The sequence below is a fragment of the Corythoichthys intestinalis genome, chromosome 1 (genome assembly GCF_030265065.1).
Source record: "Corythoichthys intestinalis isolate RoL2023-P3 chromosome 1, ASM3026506v1, whole genome shotgun sequence".
Classification (NCBI taxonomy): Eukaryota; Metazoa; Chordata; class Actinopteri; order Syngnathiformes; family Syngnathidae; genus Corythoichthys; species Corythoichthys intestinalis.
The window spans coordinates 43,948,131-43,964,536 of record NC_080395.1 but is presented as its reverse complement, the minus strand read 5'-3'; the positions used below and the strand labels follow the sequence as shown (position 1 = coordinate 43,964,536).

At 39.1% G+C, this 16,406-nt stretch overlaps 1 protein-coding gene across 2 annotated transcripts in view; it reads left to right on the top strand.

Annotated features, from left to right (window-relative positions):
• The window catches only part of sltm (SAFB-like, transcription modulator), a 38,204-nt gene that overhangs the window by 1,073 nt on the left and 20,725 nt on the right, over window positions 1-16,406 (top strand). Inside the window, exons 4-13 of one of the 2 annotated variants that reach the window (XM_057829277.1) lie at window positions 10,107-10,134; window positions 11,199-11,910; window positions 12,459-12,499; window positions 13,443-13,552; window positions 13,625-13,774; window positions 13,848-13,960; window positions 14,030-14,172; window positions 15,402-15,502; window positions 15,578-15,634; window positions 15,731-15,858. In XM_057829277.1, coding sequence (XP_057685260.1) covers window positions 10,107-10,134; window positions 11,199-11,910; window positions 12,459-12,499; window positions 13,443-13,552; window positions 13,625-13,774; window positions 13,848-13,960; window positions 14,030-14,172; window positions 15,402-15,502; window positions 15,578-15,634; window positions 15,731-15,858 — 1,583 coding nt within the window. Of the gene's footprint in view, window positions 1-10,106; window positions 10,135-11,198; window positions 11,911-12,458; window positions 12,500-13,439; window positions 13,553-13,624; window positions 13,775-13,847; window positions 13,961-14,029; window positions 14,173-15,401; window positions 15,503-15,577; window positions 15,635-15,730; window positions 15,859-16,406 lie in introns of both variants that reach the window. The other variant, XM_057829264.1, reaches the window with a different exon arrangement.

Here is a 16,406-nt window from a genome sequence, read left to right as displayed (position 1 = left end):
TGCTTCTTTCAGCTGATATCGATAACTGATAATAAATACAATAATTTTTAAATGTATATTCACCTGAGTTTTTGAACACCCGGAGGTTAAAAAAAAAACTAGTGGTGGACTCAACATAGATTTTCCTTTGACCTAACCATTTTTTAAACGATGACATGAACATTATTATAATGAACAAAACAATGACAAGAACAGTCTCAACTTCAAATAAAGTGCCAATATTTACTTTTTCAAGTATAATTTGAGTCGATCACAATCAATTAGTCAATGTCATTGAAGCTGTGTTCCCTGAACGATGAGTGCTGAACTAAAACAAACCCAACAGGTATTGTGCCTTGTCATCAGATAAAAACATTTGGTGCAACAGAAGAGAATACTGTTGTGGTCTTGGTCCATGAAACAACTTTCTTAACCTGGCAATTTTAGGACAACAAGCCTGTCAATAAACAAAAGGCCTCTCGATAACTTACTTATAACTAACACTGTAAAATGCAAACATTATATAGTTAGGTTCGTCACTCATTCCTCATTATCAAAAATATGGTCGAACAAAAAGGATTAATGGCTTGCCAGGGATTCCCCTACATACAACAGATTTTGGCGCACCGCCACACCAAAATAAAAGCCGCCACGCCTTGCAAATGAGATTTTTAAAAAATTTTATTTTTAAAATTGTTTTAAGGTCGTTTCAAACTAACGGCAGCCAAGTGGGAGGAGTTCAGCAGCAACCTATTCATTGTGTATTGTAACATTCGTAACTATGCGTGGCCCCCCTGAAGAGACGATCGGACTGGTGAGCTGTAACGCAGGGGAAAGTGAGTAGGAAGAATGTGCAATATAGCGAAAGATAGCAATCACATGTCGTGGCAGCCCTCTGTCATTTTGTTAGTTTTTCTTTATTATTGTTACCACAATAAAGTGGATAAGCCAATACAGACTTCTCTCCTTCCCCATATCCGGGGAATTACAATAGTTTGGATCGGATTTTCGGCGAAAGTGAGCGGTTGACGGCTGTCCTCAACGGAAACTCAAGTTTGAATGAATTTGCGCCGAGAGGCGGGGAGCGCCGCTGCGCTAACTTCGACAACGAGGAGCAGGTGTACTTATATCTGTGCTATCAGACTGTTTCGGCGAAGGGATATACGCAATTACGGCTGACAAAACTTCGATTCTCACACGTCTCCTTGCTAAGATAATGGTACCTCGATGTACGTTTGTGTGGAAGTGTAGTTCACGAACAACAACAAAATACTTCACCTTCTCACCGAATCTAGTAAAACACTTTACATGGCTATTAGAATCCCCCCTCCTACTCCTTGAAATGGTCCGTTGACACAAGGACTATTATTGTTGTAGTAATGTAGTACTTATTAGGGCCAAATAAAAGCAAAAAGGAGGACTACGATGGGGGTCTGCAATCTGTAGCGCTGCTCTGGAGCTTTTCCAAAGATTTTTGAAAATGAAAACAGATAGGGGAGGGAAATATATTTGTTTTAATTAGGGCTGTCAAAATTATCGCGTTAACGCGCGGTAATTAATTTTTTAAATTAATCACGTTAAAATATTTGACGCAATTAACGCACATATCCCGCTCAGACAGTATTCTGCCTTTTGGTAAGTTTTATAGCAAGGTTTTTTGTGCTGTCTAACAGCGAATTCTTGTGGTCGCTTTGCGACATGGTTTATTTCTTTCTTGCCAGTTCAATATGGCTGCACGATGTCTCGGGTTGACGCCTACGTTGTAATGTTGTGCCTATATGACCCTTGTACAAGATTTGTCCGTAAGTATGGTTGTTGTAAAAAATGTACATATTATGTTAGTAAGCGAAATGTTCTATTTTTTTGTATGAGACGCTTTTTGTTTATGTTTAGTGAACCTGTATAGCGTGCTAAGCTAACGTTGTTGCTAATGCAATGCTTGTGTACTTTTTTTTTTTTTTTTTTTTTTTTGTAGTTTCACTACGGTCTAAAGAGGACAGTGGTTTGGGGCCATTTTATTAATAAATCAGATGAAAAAGGAAGAAGTCTGATTATTAAGGCGTCGCTCACTAGCTGTCTAGCTTTGGAAAAAATAGACGCTTCGGAGTGAGGACAGCATAGACAGATTTAAATGACAGTAGAGTGAAATGCCCACTACAGTCCTTATGTACCGTATGTTGAATGTATATATCCATCTTGTGTCTTATCTTTCCATTCCAACAAATTATTTTACAGAATATATATATATATAATTTACAGAAAAATATGGCATATTTTATAGATGGTTTGAATTGCGATTAATTGTGATTAATTACGGTTATAAGCTGGAATTAACTCGATTAAAAATTGTAATCGTTTGACAGCCCTAGTTTTAATATGGTTCCTAGGAGGACAAACATGACAAAAATATTCTTTCGATTCATTAATATTGTAATAACGTTAAACTGTTGGCATCGAAAAAAAAGGCTTACCATTAAAATGAAGATGGAAATTACAGAAAAATATGAGCTTGGTGGGCACGCCGGTGAACTGGCTTGACAATACGGCCGTAGAATGTCTACAATCTGGACGGTTCTCCTCCGACCTCCGTTCGCTAGTCTTTATAAGTTAAGGTGACCATTATTATTAATGTAAAATCGCCAGCTTCGTCAGGCTTCATATCATCTATTTCAGAACTTGTGCAACACAACATGCCTACTGTCTGCCACAGCTGAACAAAGTGAAAATAAAACGTCCCTCTCGCTGTCATGTCAGCCACGCAGTGTGTTCAGGTACACCACGCAAAACACATCTGCCTCATTAGCACCCGATTCGTTACATTAGGTATTATTATTATTCCGATTAATATATTCCCATTTTTATTCATAATTTGTTTTACTCTCTGTAATTGTTATTTGCTATTGTACCAGCAATATTAAGGTTTAGTGTGGGTTTTCGGGCAGTGGAACGAAATAATGGAATTATAATGTATTCTTCTGGGAAAATTCTACTCGACATACGACCATTTTGACTTACAAACAAGGTCCTGGAACGAATTAACTTCGTATCGTAGCGCGTCAAATACAAATTGTTCCTTTACATGCTTTATTTTCAAAATCAAGCTTGTGGGTTGGAAACCAAAAAAATCCAGGGAGAAAAATCCATAGAAAGGTATTTCAAGTTAATGAATGTAATTCTGGTTTAAGCCTTTAAAAATATTTTCCCGTTGAGGCGTGTCTTAACCTGAAAATTATGTAGAGATAGGCCTGTCGCGATAACTAATTTTAGTGGGCGATAAATTCTCTCACAAATTATTGCGCTATGCGATAGTATTGCCCCCCCCCCCCCAAAAAAAAATGTAACCAATTTAAAATAAAACAGTGAAAATACAGTATGTATTCATAGATCAAGTACACCCATTTAAACGCAATAAATGTTTACTCTTAAATTCAAAAATACTTCCTAAGAAATCACAACTAAAAACAATAGACCATGCCTCTTTTTAAGTAAAAGGCAATAATAACCATACAGAAACAGAGTAAATAAAATGTCTTTTTCAAGAAAAAATACAATTTCACTTCAGTAACTTAAGGATTTATGCACAGAGGTATAAAGTTGTAGTAACACAAACAATTGCACTTCAACAAAAAGAAAAATTGAGTAATTAAGTAGCGGTAATAAAAATTGGTTTCAATAAGTATCAAACAACATTAAACGGAGGTAAAACTGTCTCATTTCTTCAGCAATGTAGTGGACGACACTTTTCGTGAGGGAACGCCATTTTGCGCGGTCTCGTTTGTATTTCTCACGTCAAGCTAAACACCTCTGTAACTGTCGATTGACGTGACAAGGAATGCTCTGCTTGTTGCGATGCAGTTTTCTTACCAAGCAGTGAAAACCTTGGCCTTCCTTGTTGAAACAACCTTCAAACATATTTTGCAGACTGGTTCATCCTTTTTGGTTGCACCAGGGCTGGAGTGTTTACTTGGAAATCAGGATTTTCCGTCCATTTTCGTCTTCCTCACTCAGCTCGCTAATTGCTGTGCGCCGAAAGTGCACTTGCCCGCGACGACAGTGCACTTGCCCCCGCCTCCATTTAATGATGGTCACTCAAACTCAAATCTATAAAACGAAAATACCTAGAAGTAGAGGTGTGCGAAATTTCTGATTCTTAGATTATTCGCGATTCGGCCATGGAGGATTCAAGAACGATTCACAAACATCCAAATTCCGATTATTGAAATATGTCAAGTAAAGCGGAAGTAAAACACACTCAGCGCGCCGCGCGGTCTTCGGGACGCAATGAGGAATGGAGCGAGAGTAGCTAAACATCATGCTTGTCATTACCCGGCCCCTCGGGTAATGCCAATGCTCAACTCAGGGCTAGGCCTGTCGCGATAACAAATTTTAGTGTGCGATAATTATTCTCATAAATTATTGCGATATGCGATATTATTGCGCCCCCCCCCCCAATTTTTTAAACCAATTTACAATAACACAGTGCGAATACAGTATATATTAATAGATGAAGTACACCCATTTAAACGCGATATTTACTCTTAAATTCAAATCTACTTTTTAAGAAATCACAACTAAAAACAATAGACCATACCTCTTAAGTAAAAAACAACAATATTTATACCGCACAGAAACACAGAATAAATAAAATGTGTTTAAAAAAAAAAAAAATGCACTTAACAACTTCAGCATTTAGAAAAAATTTTCCCGTCATAGCTTCTGCAATGGTGTTCCATAGGGATGCAATGATACAGTTAAGTCATGGTTCGGTACGAATTTTGATACGAGGGACATGATTTTCGATCCGATTCAATACATTTAATGCTCTGTAAAAAAACAAAAAACAATTGTATTTTTTTTTTTTTTTTTTTTTTTTTTTTTTTTTGCTAACGAGCAAAAATTAAATTGCCATCATATAAACATGCATTTTAGTGCATAATATTTATGTGCTTACTTCTTACTGATATGAAAAAAAATTGCATAAAAGTGCTGAGAACAATCTTTACTGTTTGTAAAGTGAGGCAGGGCACACCGTTGATTGCCACAGCTCTCTTAGTAGCTAGGTTTACTACATGAGCAAGACATCCTATTTATGGTCCGAATCCATTTGTGTCACGTACTGAATTAACAATACTTGCAACATTATCTATAGGCACTGGTATGGATTGATTTGGCCTTCTTAATCTCATGTGACAAATGACAGTTTAGAATTCATCGATGTAGTATATGGACTACATGTCCCATAATCACTCTGGGCTCACGTAGCCAATGGCATGGGAAGTAGCACATCTAGTTTGCCATTTCATGATATCTAGTGTGTGCGCGCATTAAAAAAGTTAGCAAGCGCCGCTGAAGTCACGTCTGCTCATTACTACACAACACCAGCATATGAGGGCTTTCATATACAGGACGAGTTTGAAGCACAGCGCTCTTACCGGTAATTTCATTCAGCTGTTCTTTGTCAAAGTGAGGTTATTCGTAGCAGCCAAGTCGGTAACAATGTTTTGGCGCACTTAATTGTAAATATCCAGCGTTGTGCCGAAAAATAGCCGCCCCGCGTGAAATGTCACTCCTGACGGGAGCGCCCGCACGTCAACAACACCGGTGTTCTGCCAAAATATCCTACATCGGCGAAACGTCCTACATTAGTCGAATTTGAGACCTAAAGTACTACTGTGCGCTCTAAACTTGTTTTGTTTAGATGCATACAGGAATAAGGTACTAAAAAAATGCCTGCAGAAAATACTTAAATGTAGTTATATCAAATAAGGACGGTTTAAACACGCTACGTGACTAATGTGGTGAACTGCTTCAAAGCTAACACAAAAAAACACAATGGTTAAAAGTATGAGAGGGTAATACATGCAAAAAGTATCTTTGAGGCTGTGAAAAGGTTCTAAATAACTAAATAAAAACAAAAATAGTGAGTAATCGCCGCCTCTAACAGATGTGCGCATGCGTGTGAATGCATGCGTAAGCGCCCTGAGCATTGTGTAGGACGTTTCGCCGCGTAGTAAGGAATGGCCGAACACCGGCGCGCCATAGATGGTCCACAGTCACTCCGGAGCACTGACGCAGCCGGTATACGTTGAACAATAGGATATAATGGGAACAATTGGCTCTGGCGCTAGTTTTTGGCGGACCTGGAACGAAGATGCATTTTGCGCAGTTGGTAACGAACTTTTAACAGCACGTCTGCCGCACGCGCACACACACGTGCACGCGAGGCGATAAATCGCAGCGGAAAAGTTATCGCCTCCATTTTTATATATCGCGCGATAAATGGAATTATTGCATATTGCGACAGGCTTACTCACGGCTCTAGCTCAACTCATGCTGTGAGATTAAAAAAAATAACAACATACCTGACTGCTGCCGACAGCTGCTACAAAGTACGTCCATAAAATGTTATGGTAGATATCATATTTATATAGGACTATATATAGGCCTATAGACTCAGTGGCCTTAGCAGCACATCTACAGAAAGCTAGATGCGGGCGTTAGTAAACAGCCGCCATCTTAAAGCAGTAGACGTCTCTGCAAGGCTGTTGTAGCGAACCTAATTAACTTTTTATCTAAAATACTCCTAAATCGGTAAAATATTGACTTGACTCTATCTTTAAAATAGTTTAAAAACTTTCACATATCGAAAGTAGACATAAGGGAAATTATGGAATAACGGGAGCAATTTTAACAACTTATAACGGTTGAGTCACAACATTAGATTAATTGAATGTAGTTTAAAGCTGCTGATACAGAATGGGGATTTGAGTATTGTTTTTAACTGTTAACTTGATACTGAAATAGTCGTTTATTTAAGCCTTTTAGTTTTTGTAACTAATGTACAAAACATTAAAAGCAGCTAATAGCGGGGGGGGGGGGGGGGGGTGCCATCAATAATCGATTTATAATTGAATCGTAGCCTCTGAATCGTAATCGAATCGTTAGGTGCCCAAAGATTCCCACCTCTACCTAGAAGTCAATAAAACATTCCTCGTCACAGCGCTGTCATTGCGCTGTGTATAACAAGGAAGCCGAACTTTTAACGGCACGTCTGCTGCACATCTGCCGTGTGCGCGCGCAGGCACGTGCACACAAGGCGATAAATCGCAGCAGGAAAATTACCGCCTTCATTCTTATTCACCGTGCGATAAATTGAATCATTGCATATCGCGACAGGCTTATGTAGAGATGTTCTTATGTAGAGTTACTACTGTACATACAATCAAGTTTCTCAAACGCATCAGATTTCAAATTGAAAAGATGATTGTGGAAAAAATACAACATTGGAAAAAAAAAGTATTTTTAAAAATGTTTACAATAAACCAGTTCAGTTTCTTCAGGTTTGCCACCTAGTTTCGTCCTGGAACAAGACACAGGGCTATATCACACAGCCCACACTTTAAGGGTGTGTCGGTCCTGCACTGCTGTCACTCCACTTACTCTTTGACTCATCCAAAGAAAAAAACAACAAACCTGGCACATACTCATCCTCGAGTTGATGAAATAACGGTATTGCTTACACTAAATCTTGTTTTTGATTCATTCGACATGTTTCTCAAAGTCGTTCACTCAATCGAACCAGCTGTCGTTTGCTACCTCGTTTTCTTGTTAGGTGGTGCCTCGCTTGGCAGTACAATAAGAATTTTTCGCATTACGTCCTTCATTTGTGACCTCATAATGGCCCCTGGCATATTTAGTTTTTCATTATGCTTTGCGTTTTGAAAAAAAGAAAAGATATCATGGAAATATGGACATGAACACATTGTCCATGCAGAATTTCAATGTTTATATATGCAGGCAATAATATTAAAACTAAAATTGCATTATCGCCCGTTTTACTTGGTCGATTGACTTCAAGTCAATACGAACGTGGACCTCAACTCAAACAAAACCAACTTGCGGCACGTGAGTGACGTAATTACAACGTGACATGGTTTCAAAGATGATCTGCGTGCAGTGACCATTTCTTTTGCATGGTCAAGTCTTAACTGCGTAATCGAGTGTCGATCTATGTAGAAATTAGCTGGCACATCAAGCCAGGCGTAACATTAATTGTGATACAGAGGGCTAAATTTGGAAAACTAATCGTTCATTCATTCATTCATTTTCCATGCCGCTTTTCCCCACGAGGGTCGCGGAGGTGCTGGAGCCAATCCCAGCTAACTACGGACAGTAGGCAGGGTACACCCTGAGCTGGTTGCCAGCCAATCGCAGGGCACAAGGAGACATACAACCATTCACGGAAAAGTAATCGTGATTTTTAAAATTTCATATATTTGCCTCGATTTTATGAAAAACATGCAAATCATTTCTTCTTGGGCTGTTAGAGTTAGGACTTGTACACTGATTCCCTAATGTGACTAGTTGCTTTGGCAATTAGTAAACTTCATTTTATCATTGCGATCTTATTTGAAATTCAATTAACGGTGTTTGTATTACTTTTTGGCTCACTATATATTTTGGGATCAAATTATATACAAAAAAGGAACAATAGGCTACTGAAAAGGAGAACTCGTGTAAAGCACCACCTTAGTTTTGTTAGATCGCTAACACAATTGGTGTTGCTGTATTGGTGTTAGCTAATTTGCAGTAGCTTTTCACCAATGGTCAGATCGTATTGTAATTGCCAAACATGTGGTCAAGGATAGTTACCAGTACTGCTGCACAATTAATCAAATTTTAATTGTTATCACAATATGTTATCACAAAATGATCGAATTCAATTGTTTTCTGGCTCTGCTGCACATACCATCAGTTATCAGCCAACCTCGAAAAGGGAGTGAGCAGTCCTACATTAAGCAAGCCTGCCTAAATAACAAGCGAGAACTCCCTGTAATCTTCAGAGAGAAAATACACCCAAAATTGGAAATCGGAAGTCAGTCCATACAAGGAATCAACATTCTTAGTCCAGATTTGTTTTGGATTTTCAACAGGTGAAATGATAATAATTAAAAAAAGAAAATTTCGGCTGTTATACATTTTAAAGTTGTGAGTAAATGAATGTGTACATTATTATAAAGTGATATTGTATTTCCTGTGTTTTTCGGACTAGAAGTCGCACCTGAGTATAAGTCGCACCAGCCATAAAATGCCCAATGAAAAGGAAAAAAACATAAGTCGCACCGGAATATAATTTGCATTTTTGGGGGAAATTTACTTGATAAAATCCAACACGTAGAATAGATATGTCATCTTGAAAGGCAATTTAATATAAAAAAATACAATAGAGAACAACATGCTGAATAAGTGTACAGTATGATGTTACATGATGCATGAACAACGAAATGCGAATATACTGTCCTCACCAGGACGCTGCGGGTCGGTCCTGGCTATACAGCGAGCTAAACTCCCAAATGACGATGCTGGATGTCCGTATAATTTGCTGAATCAATTTCGTCCTCGATACCAAACAGGTTAGCATCAACATAAATAAATGATTATTAGGTGCTATTACAGCAATGACACTAACGGTTAGCATGCATTCGCTAGCATTAGCACATCGTTCAAACAACCACACAACCCGCTCTAAGTGTCCGATCGCGGGTGGAAAACGCAACAACAACAGAAAAGATGATACAAGTGTTGCCTCTGTAGAGATATTTTACAAGCATAAACAATGAACGTAGGTTCGCGGCCGTGTCTTTCTCTCTCGCCCACTCGCTCAGAGACGCTGTGTAGCTGTCCGTCTTCTTGCGTGTGAGCGCTCTTCTTCGCGTAAACAAGTGCGAGTGCGCCCCCACGTGGGTGTGAAAGCGCCACAAACTAAAAGCATGCACTTCAATGTAAAGTCAATAATACAATTGAACACACATTGCCAAAGGCAGAACGCGAACGTGGCCATAGCTATTAAGAGTTATTCAGATAACTATAGCATAAAGAACATGCTGACAAGTTCACCAAACTATCAGTGTCACTCCAAAACACCAAAATAACATGTGAAATGATATCATAATGTGTTAATAATTTCACACATAAGTCGCTCCTGAGTATAAGTCGCACCCACAGCCAAACTATGGAAAACAAATGAATGATCTTATGACATATCTGACCAACCCACACACTGATGGATTTTTCTTCTTGGTCCTTGTTCCTTACTTAATGGTCACTTTACTTGCAATTTCTTCTAGGAGACGGAGGGATACGAGTCTGAGAAAGGTATGTATACTGACACAATATTATAGAAGAGCCTAGTACTGTACATATCACCTCCATATGGTAGCAATAGCATCTTTTGCACATCATTTATTTCATGTGCTAGTGGCTTCAGTTCCCAGGTTACCTCCTAAATATTGGACATGTTTGATCGCAATAACATGCCACATTTGTTGCACTGAAAATTGGTTGCACGCAAGCTGTTGGTTTTACAGCACTTTGAAATTCAACTACCACATTCCTGGAATCACAAGATGCAACAGAGGGCATTCGTACTGACATCTGATTTTGTGGTCTAATGAACAGCAAGTAAAACGATTTGAAGACTTAGTGGATGATCACCTATTTTGAGTATTATCATCATCTTGACATTATTGGACGTCAGTATGGACGTTATGTCACGAACATCTCAAGTGAACTGGCAACAGGACTTTACGTGAGATGGCTGGAAGAGACTGCCTCGGTTACATGTTTAAAGCCTAAAATGCATCGGCATTTGGAATGTCATCAGACTTGATTGACTCTTCATCCATCTCAGCGTCACTGACTGCTTTGCAGTGCAGCCAAGAGTCGTAAGACACAGAGTGACCGTCGCTGGGGGCCTGGACTACGACGTTAAAGGCCGGTTTTGTTACGACAATATTGCGCACACAGTTGTGTGTTTGCTCACTCAACATGTCGGAAAGTGGTGAGAGATTATCACCATCGCCAGGACGGACTGAACTTTTTGGGAGGGAAATCGTACAAGTGACTTGACCTCGATGATTGTGGGAATGATGAATGGTTGGGTCTTCCCTTCATTTGTGATTTGAGACTCCCACCAGGAATGGTTCATCACCATACGGGAGGCATCTGGAATCAAGATATTCACAAAGAATTGTCTTTCATACTGGAGTCCTTTTTCAAGGGATGAAGATGTGTGTTTTGTGTCTTCCTATGGTGTCTACGCCCTCGATGACCTCTAACACTAAATGTGCTTTCTATTCTACTTTTAGGTCAAGAAACATGTGACATGTCCATGTTAAACGTTGTGTTTTTGCCATGTGTATCCTTATTGAATCCCCCAGATGTAACAGATACAGATGATGGTACACAAGAAAATTGTAACCCTGCGCTCTGCGAGGAGAATTCTTCTCAGCCTGAGCCCGAACCCGAGGCAACTGCCGAACCCGAGGCTGAACTGGAGACGGCAGGCGCGGTCGCCGAGGCCGATTCAGAGCCGGAGGTGGCAGACGCTGACACTGACGCTGAGCAAGAGGTGGATGCGGATGTCGAGCAAGAGGCTGAGGGAGACTGCGAGCCACAAGTTGACGACGAGGCGGACGGCGAGCCGCAAGTCGACGACGAGGCGGACGGCGAGCCGCAAGTCGACGACGAGGCGGACGGCGAGCCTGAAATTGAGTCTGAAGATGAGATGGCTGCTGAAGCCATGGATTCCTCAAAAGAAGCCGAGGACGATCACCTGTCTGTGTCGATCCAAAACGAAGACGCCATCACCTTAGATGTTGATGGCGACGATCTTCTGGACACAGGTAAACATGTGAAACTTCCAGATTCAGAGGCTGACAAGGGCAACGATGAGCCTGAGGCCTCTGCCGAGATGAGCACGGATGATGACATGAAAGCGGAAGACAAAGATGGTAAGCAAGATGACGGAGCCTGGGACGAGCCCTCAGTGGACTGCAGAGAGGCCACGAAGAAACCTGAAGCCGGAGATAACGAAAAGGATTCTGGGAAGAAAGGCCCCTCGTCTACTGGGGTATCTGGTCAAGCAAAGAGGTTTGTCTTTATATGTCAGTTCTTTGATACTACTATCAAGTTCACCTCTGTAAGAGCACAACATTGTGGGTAGCCTGAAGATTTTTTTTTTGCCATAAGGGAGTGTTCAGATGATCCCAATCCCATCCCTCTGATAATTTTTTTTTTCACCTGGTAAATTGCGACAATACCCAGGAGCTGAAATAGCCCACTTTGTTATATTGCCTCTTCCAGCGCTTTTAAAGCCATTCCCATTTTTGGCTGAAGTGCATTAATAAGAGCTTTAGTTCCTTTGACGACCCCTTTTTTAATCCGCTGAGAAGGTCCACAAACCACCTGAAGAGTTCATTGGTCAAGGGAATTAATTGGCTGACATCCTGACCCCGTCACAACTGGAAAAGCTCTGAAGCCTTTGACACATGGTGTCAAATCTACGCCTTGTTCACTGGACTTTTTCTTTCTGAAGAGTCAAAATGTGCTTATTTTCCCTATAAATGACATGTCCTTGGCACATGATTTCATTTGCTGAAGCTCATTTGCTGTTTGTTGTGGTAACATTTGCTTTGTAGCTCTTCAAGAGACAGAGATGGAAAAGCTGCAAAGGACAAGGGTAAGGCATAACTGGAAAACTTTTCTCATTAACTGCCATTGATGGTGATAGATGAAGCACAGTTGCTCTAAAACTGAGCTGTTTATACATTGACCACACATTAATTTTTGCATATTAATACCTTAATCGAAATAAGGAAACATCAGTAACCTAACTGTTAGGATTGAAAACAAAACCTATATATTTTTTTACCCATACCGTACAGTTGCGATTCTCTGCGTTTTTTCTTTTTTTAAAGTTGTACTTTTTCTAAAATAGCGTCTATATTGGAATTCGCAAAATGTATTTTGGTGCACAATATGTGCAATTTTTATTTGTGTTTAGCTTTAGTTTGCTTCACATCCTGGCCAAATAAAGGCTCATCATCTCCCCCCCCCCCCATATCACCTGTTCGCGATTCTTGTCACGATTTGTTACAAAATCTTTTTTTTTTTTTTTTTAAAGTTGGTAGTCTTTTACAATGTCTGCAATTGTACATGGCTAATCCCCCTATTAGCATTTAGCTAGGGGGTGTTCAAAGAAATCTATTTAAGTACACATTATGGGTAATTTTCTTTGTGTTTAGCTTTACACTTGTAATAAACTGCCTAAAAACCTTTAAGGGAATTTCGATGAAATATAGGGTCAATTTGAATATGGCAACTCGAGATTGATCGAAAAGAAACAAAATTTGATCTTGATAATAGAATTGCCTGTTTTTACTTCCTACTGTTCTAATGGCTCTAATTTTCTTTAATAAATTTGACCGTGATAACAAAATGGATTTGACGTCTATTGCCGTCAAGGCCACTAAACATGAAACATGATGATTCATTGGCAGCCGTCCGAGTAGTAATTGAGCTGATGTCTATCGCTGTCAATGCCAGTAAATAAGTTCTTTCTTACGCGTTTAAATTTTTTTTTGAAATGCCAAACGTGTATGTAATTTTTGGTGGTAAAGCAGTGGTCGGCGGCAGCAGCAGTATCAGCTCACCTAATAGTGTTTGGGTGAGCGGCCTGTCCCTCAACACGAAAGCAGCAGATCTGAAGAACCTCTTTGGCAAATACGGCAAGGTAATTTTCTTTTGGGTTTTTGTTTTTCATCGAGTGTTGTTAAAGTTAAACAATTTCTTCTATTGCTGGCAGGTTTTAAGTGCAAAAGTCCTAACAAATGCCCGCAGTCCTGGTTCAAAGTGCTACGGCCTGGTGACCATGTCTTCCACTGCAGAGGTGACTCGTTGCATCTCTCAGCTGGACTGCACTGAGCTTGATGGACAACAAATATATGTAGAATGCGTAAGTGAAGTGAGGGAAAATGGCGTTTTTCATTTTTCACCCCCTTGACATGCTATGTATTATTTTTTTCTAGGGCAAAAATGTCCCCTTCACAAAAGAATCCTCAAAGAATGAATCGGATGACAAAGCAAGTACCAGCAAGTCAAGTGAAAAGCGCAGTTCCTCAGGGACAAAGTTGTCTAACAAGTGAGAATAGAATGGTAGATCGACTGCCTTCTTGGTGAACCAATTTAAATGTAATCTCCTTCTATGTAGATCGCAGCAACCTTACAAGAAAGATGAAAAATCTGGGGAGAAGGACAAAGATTCATCCAAGGATACCAAAAGTAGCAAATCTGATTCCGGTGCATCAAATTCTGCCCAAGGTTCTTCGAAAAGAGATGACAGACCCAGCAGACGTAGGTTTTACCTCCATTTTTTGTTAATTTACTGCAATTTTCGTATATAAGCTGCACAGGACAATAAACCGCACCCACAACTCCCAAAAGAAAACTTTCTATTCGTATATAAGCCTCACCGGACAACAAGCTGCAGTCACACGCAAAGAATACTTTATACTTTGTACCATTTTTGCTACTTCATGAATACAAAACCCCACAATTAAATGCTGTTTTTATTTCTCTTTCAATTCCTTGGTCGATGCTAGACGTCGAATCATATGGCTGTTAAAAACAAAAGTTTTTAAATGAGTACCACTAGTACATGTCCAGTCCATTTGAACTGGGAGGGTGGCAAAGAATGAACCCTCCAGCCCTCCCACTTCAAATGTATTGGATGTATATAACAGTCAATGGCTCAATGAGTTAACAAGGAAAGGCAAAATAATGCTTCATTACCATCAATAGTGGTGCAAAATCTAATTACCGTAATTTTCGGACCATAAGCCGCCACTTTTTCCCTTCATTTTGAATCCTGCGGCTTATAGTCCAGTGCGGCTTATTTGTTGATTTAATTTGAGTTAATAGGTAACACTTTATTTGACAGCGGCGTCATAAGGCCGTCATAATTAAGACACTATCATGTGCATTACTGAATGCTTATGACAGGTGTCAATCATTGTTATCCGGAAGTATGTCACCAACTCTCTTCATGTCCAGCTCGGATCTTTTACATCCATTCAAAAGTGAGATAATTTGCCGGAAAACACTAAATGACATCTGTTATAAGCATTCATTCATGCTCATGACATTCTCATGTCATAATTATGATTGTCTAATGAGTCTTGTGGCACCACTGTCAAATAAAGTTACCAAATCTGATAACTAGAAATTACGGTAATTAAAAAACTGGAACAGTAACTGAAGAAATAATTAACACAGAACATGAATTTTGATTGTTATTTACATCTATAGCGCTGCAATGCATACTAGGAGGCAGGTTGGACAACAACAGTGTTGACAGCAGGTGGCAGCACAGGTTGACTAGATATACGGGAGTCTCCTGATGCAACATTTTGGTTTCTTTACTTTGGGCAACCCTACTAAAGAAGTACAGCTCATCGGCCTGTAGAAAGCCATATATAAGCTGCACTGGACTATAAACCTAAGGGTTAAAAGCAGAGAAAAAATAGCAATTAATAGATGGTTCAAGAGTTGAGGAGGCTTTTTCTTTTCCTGTTGTTCTTCAGGGTCAAGGAGTCCAGGTGGTACGGCACAGGGAAATCAAACCAAAGGAAAGTCAGATTTTCTCAAAACAAGACCTTTCAGGAAGACGAGATATGTTGAGAAGGTAAGCTTTACTCTGATTATATTTTTTTTGCACAGAATATGGTGGTGCAATGTCTTTTGTTTTGCTTTGTTCCAGCCATTTATTCAAATGCCCATGCAAAAAAGACCCAAATGGCTGATACCCCCTGAAGAGGTACGTTCTGATTCCCCTGTTGCTTTTTTTTTTTGTTTTTTTTTTTGTTTGATGAACCGGAGCATTGATAAAACCAATCTTACTTTCCCCCTTTAGTTGGAGATGATTAAAAATAAACAGCGCTTCCTCAATAAAGGAGGTGAATTTATTCCATTTGCGAAGATAAAGGAGCAGAGAATGCGTGAACGGAATGAGCGTGCCCGTAGAGCCACGGAGATGCGCAGGTAGGTGAATCCAAATGGATGTTGAGACTAGGGCTGCCACGTTTAATCCACTGTAATTAACTGATTATTTATTCTAAAAAAATTTTTTTTGGTAAGATGTTTTTGATGACAATGATAAAAGCAGTGCATGATTTAATCATTTTTTTAAATTTTATTTTTTAAAAGAAATATTTTTAAAAGGACAAAAATGCGTGAAAAATGCAAATATATTGTATTTTTCATTTATTTTTTAAAATGTTTAATTTTTACATGATTTATTCCGTCATTTTGGAAAAAATGGAGTGAATAAAACTTAGATGTTTTTATTTTGGAAAAAAACTAATAATAAAATATTTTGAAACATGTTTTAGGATAAATGTAAAAAAAAAAAAAAAAACAGATGCAGTAAACATGACATTTTTAAATGTTTAAATATATTTCATTAAAAATTGAAATGACTAAATTTTGTTATCAAAATATGAAAATGTTTCCGAACAAAATACAAAAATAAAAACTATTTCCTGATTTTTGTAAAACATCCAATCTGTTTTATATATTGAACTGATTAG